A 4,736-nucleotide genomic window follows, 5' to 3' on the forward strand; every position below is an offset into this window, starting at 1 on the left:
TTTTTTTTTTTTTTTTTTTTTTTTTTTTTTTTTTTTTTTTTTTTTTTTTTTTATCACTCTTTCTCTTATTTTTATGAGCTATTAAAGGTATTGGGGCAAGATCTTGACTGCTTTAGTTCGTAAGCTTTGAGATTATAGATGGGTTACATAATATTGTTTCTTTTCGCTACAATACCATTTGCAGACATGATGATCTCTCTCTCTCTATATGACATTGGCTAATGAATTATATTGCTCAAAATGTGAATTCAGGAGAGTAGGAAACTCTAAACAGCCACCAATTCGAGCCTAAACAAATCCTGGAGATGGATCAGCTGCAGAAAAAGATGAGAAATGAACAGTTATTTTTTTCCTTTACCTGTAAATGTTCATCTTTGCTCTCCATCAAGGATAGATCCTGCATTGAGACTTTTGTCCCTGAAAGCACTGACATGGCTACTGTTCTTAGTGGGTTCTTGGGAGTAGAAAAGAAAGAGATTTTGAATAACTTTCCCAGAAAATTCTCAGCTGTTGCTAGTCATCATTTATTTGATCTCAGATGCAAAGTGTTTGTTTCTTTCCTCGGAATTTGAAGATTTTATAATGTTCCTTGTCGTTCATGCATAACTTGAATTTTCCATTCATATCTTTCTTTGTTTTTTTCTCCCCATTGTCACATCCTTAAAAAAAAGTAGAAAATGATTGATTCTGGTAATCGATAAATTGATCATCCATTATCTCGGAATTCTGACTAAATCTTAGCTACGAATAAATAAATTAATATTCATTCTCTTTAACGTATGGTTTAAAACTTTAATAAATTTGGAATGTAATTAATGACATGGATAACACATGGAAAAGCATGAGTAAAGATTGTACCTTTGATAATTGTATTCAAAAGCTTGGGAGAGTGTAAAATTCAGACAGATTCGTGAATATTGATCGTGCCTATTCGATGCATGCAAAAAAAAAAAAAAAAAAAAAAACAAATCAAATCAAATTTTTGAAAAAAGAAAAAGAAAAAGAAAAAGGTAAAGAGGGGAAAAAAACAAAGGGTAGCCCCCGAGAAAGGTTCTGGGCGCTCCTCTCCGCGACGGGATTCTGTCACCGTTGGTTCAACAAGACAACTTCATCCACATCTTCATGTTTTTTTTTTTTTTCCATAATTTAATTGATTAAGATATTTAAATCTGGATTCCTTGTCGTTAGCTTCAAGTCGTTAGCTTCAATATGACTACATAATTTCAACTAAAATGTTAAATGTTGAAGTCTCTACTCTACATTGGAGTTTAGGGTATATGTTTCGGGTTTAGGGTAGTTGGGGTTTAGTTTCTATCTACCTTAATGTATATCATTTCAATTAATGTATATGTTGTTGAATAATTTTGCATTTATCCCTTTCTTGTGTCAGGTCATATTAATGTTTTGGCCAAATTAATTTAGGATTCTTTATTTTTTTGGTTGAAGCTGGTCAAAGTAGTATTTATGGGATGGAAAAGATGGAGATCTTTTAAGTGATTAAAGGAAATAGAGAAAGAAGAATAATAATTATAATAATAATAAAATAAAAATAAAAAAAGAGAAATTTGGGACCCCATTGGCATGAAATAAAGAAGAAAGGAAGAATATTTTCTTAGGAAAAAAAAAAAAAAAAGGGAAGGAATGAGATCCCACCAAAGAGGAAGAAAATACTTTTTCTATAAAAAAAATTAAAAAAAAAAACGATAAATTTTTTTATAAGCAAGCAGAAAAAAGTACAAAATTTTTTATATTTGAGAAAGAAACAAAGAAAGGAAGAATTGGTCGAAGTAAGTAATACTCAAAAAAAATGTTAAATTAAAGTAAATCAAAACATATTCAATTTCTTTTCCCTTTTTCTCCTTATAACAGCCATTTCATCTCTCACCTTCTTCAGACACACCCATGGGCTCTCTGGTCAATTTCTCAAACAGGTATTAAAAACAAGATTACTTGACAAAGTAATTAAAAATAAATAAATAAATACAATTTCTAGAAACAAACGAAGAAAATTGTCCCAACAAAGATAAATACAGAGCAACAAGACGACATGTATTTCAGATAAATTCTTAACTAAGAAATTTCAGGATTCAAAAGTGTGTCTTGAAAAAGACATTCAGAAGTGCCTGGCGTTGACTTTGACCAGCTTTTTAAACAAAAATGGAAGAATGGAAGAACATTTGTGAGTGCACGTAGGGTTGAAAATAACCATTTAATGTGCAAGAGATTAATAATAATGATCATCATACACAACAGATTCAGAATTTTGTAAGTTTCAAAGTCAAATGCCGAACTCATCAACACAACTGACAGAATGAGAAGCAGACATTCTTCACTTCTACATGTACAAATTGATACAGAAGCAACTGAATATGAAAGCACGGTTCGGTTCAAGAGTTGTCGATATCGAAACAAGTAGACATTAGAACCGGGTGAGAGAAAAAAAGGGCAGCATTTGTGTAGGTCTTACAAGAATGAAGACTTCCAAGTTTTGATGTTTCAATGGATCCTTGACACAGATGATATACATCCTAACAAGTTTATCCTACATATTTCAATGCAAGAAACAATAATGAAGCTTATGAAGCATACATACAAGCCATCGTGCTATAGTTTAAATGTTTTACTCGAAAGCATGGAATCTCTACATTGGCAGTGCTCCATTGAAAGCAAGGATAATAGACAAATTACTTCAGAATTCAAGAACCTACAGATTAACTCGGGTTTATTGTACATACAGCCATTCGAAACAAATGTCGAAACAAGTTCTTATGACGGGAATCAACACGATTAGCATTAAGGGCCATTGAGAACTCACCAGAAGATGTAGAAATCCCGAGTTCTCTATATAATGTTTTCAATCCATAGATATTTTTCTGGAACTACATGAGTTCATCTCCCTTGCCGAATAAAAGTGGGAATTCAACATCTGGGTCAGGGAAACTGTAGTCTTTAGCCATGGTTTTCATTGACTGATAAACTTGATACATAGACCACCTATCTTTGGGGCGAGAAACAACGCAGTTCATTGTAATTTTCATAAATTGTAAGATTTCCTCATCGTTCCCTTTCCCACAAAGATCTTTATCAATAACATCCTTAATTCGACCCGAAATACTTAGCTGATTAACCCAATCCACCAAGTTACCCTTATAGCCTTCCTCTGCTTTAGTGACTTCTAGAGGTTTTTGGCCAGTGACCAACTCCAAAAGCACAACCCCAAATCCATAAACATCCCCCTTCAGAGAAGCAACCATGGTGCTCGGATATTCGGGAGCGATGTAACCAAGCTCCCCTAAATCTCCATTTACAAAACTACTGTCGTGAGAATCTGAAGACATCAACCTTGCTAATCCAAAATCAATGATTCTAGCATCATAGTCTTCATCCACAAGAATTACACTAGAACATATGTTTTGATGCATGAATGGAGGTTGGCATCCATGATGAAGCCAAGCAAGACCCCTAGCCGCACCCAAACCGATCCTAAACCTAGTTGGCCAATCCAATATCTCACCATTTCCATGTAACAAAGAGGACAAAGTACCATTAGACATATACTTATAAACCAAAAGCTTTTCCTCTTCCACAACACAGAATCCCAAAAGGGGTGTCAAATTCGGGTGCCTTATCAATCCTAACCGGTTCATCTCCATTCGAAACAGCTTCTCACCGAGCTTGCAGGTATTGAGCCGCTTTATAGCAAGCACAGAGCCATCTGGAAGAACAGCTCTATAAGTAGTCCCAGTTCTAGAAGAAACTATAATATTTTCAGAATTGAAATTGTTAGTAGCAGCCATCAAATCAGCCAATTTAACTTTCACAAGAGGCTTTTGAAACAAGGAAACTTGAACAAGCTTATAGGCTCTCAATCTATCAGCCCAATCCCCACTAATTCCATCCCGATATCCCCTTCTCTTCTTCATGTTCATTCTAGATTGATACCACCACCACAACCCAAAACCTAACAACAGAGAAGCCGCGGCACCAAACACACCAGCAGCTATAATGATCGCAAGATTCTTCTTGCTCAACCCGCCACAACTCGATCCAACAGGCCCTCCACATAAGTCACTGTTCCCATCAAAATCCTCCTTCCCAAATTTATCAAAAAAGGAGGGAATCGTACCAGTGAGATGATTGTTCGCAACGGAAAACTTGTTAAGCCTACCCAAACTCGTGAGCTCAACTGGTATTGTACCAGAAAGCCCATTATCAGACAAAATCAACGAATTCAGATAAGAACACCCGGCGAGATCAGCCGGAATAGGGCCGGTAAATTGATTGTTCGACAAATCTATGCTAACCAAATACGGAAGCCACTTACAAATATGCGGCGGGATCGCACCGGAAAAGCTATTCCCGGACAGATCCATTTTCTGCAGACTCACACAGTACTGCAAGTCCTCAGAAATGGAACCGGAAAGCTTCATATCTCTAAGCTCGAGACTCAGAATGCGATTCTCACGGTCGTTCCAGCAAGAGAGACCGACAAATTTGTTGCAGAGATAGCCAACAGATGTGTTCTTGAAATCCCAAGAACTAAGCCTTCCGAGTGGATCAACAAGCGCATTCTTAACCCCTCGAAGGCACCTTATGTCGTCTTCTAGAACTACACAAAAAGATGGAGAAGCACATAGTAGAAGAAGAAAAAGAAGACGATCCAGCGACAGCCATGTGAAGAAGAACTTGGAGATCTTCATGGCGTAAACAAAAATCAGAGCCCCCCCCCCCCCCCC

General features: G+C 36.3%; 1 protein-coding gene and 1 long non-coding RNA gene across 4 annotated transcripts in view; one reads left to right on the forward strand and one right to left on the reverse strand.

Annotated features, from left to right (window-relative positions):
* The window catches only part of LOC111444769, a 2,609-nt gene extending 1,885 nt beyond the window's left edge, over window positions 1-724 (forward strand). The window contains exon 2 of the long non-coding RNA XR_002710738.1: window positions 253-724. This is a non-coding gene — a long non-coding RNA (uncharacterized LOC111444769). The remainder of the gene's footprint in view (window positions 1-252) is intronic.
* A 1,798-nt stretch (window positions 725-2,522) lies between these two features.
* The window catches only part of LOC111445255 (inactive LRR receptor-like serine/threonine-protein kinase BIR2), a 3,013-nt gene continuing 799 nt past the window's right edge, over window positions 2,523-4,736 (reverse strand). The window contains exon 2 of one of the 3 annotated variants that reach the window (XM_023083527.1): window positions 2,523-4,726. In XM_023083527.1, the coding sequence (XP_022939295.1) occupies window positions 2,880-4,726 (1,847 nt within the window). In that variant the 3' untranslated portion in view covers window positions 2,523-2,879. Of the gene's footprint in view, window positions 4,732-4,736 lie in introns of all 3 variants that reach the window. The other 2 variants (XM_023083528.1, XM_023083529.1) reach the window with 2 other exon arrangements.

Source organism: Cucurbita moschata, unplaced genomic scaffold (assembly GCF_002738365.1).
Source record: "Cucurbita moschata cultivar Rifu unplaced genomic scaffold, Cmos_1.0 Cmo_Scf00007, whole genome shotgun sequence".
Classification (NCBI taxonomy): Eukaryota; Viridiplantae; Streptophyta; class Magnoliopsida; order Cucurbitales; family Cucurbitaceae; genus Cucurbita; species Cucurbita moschata.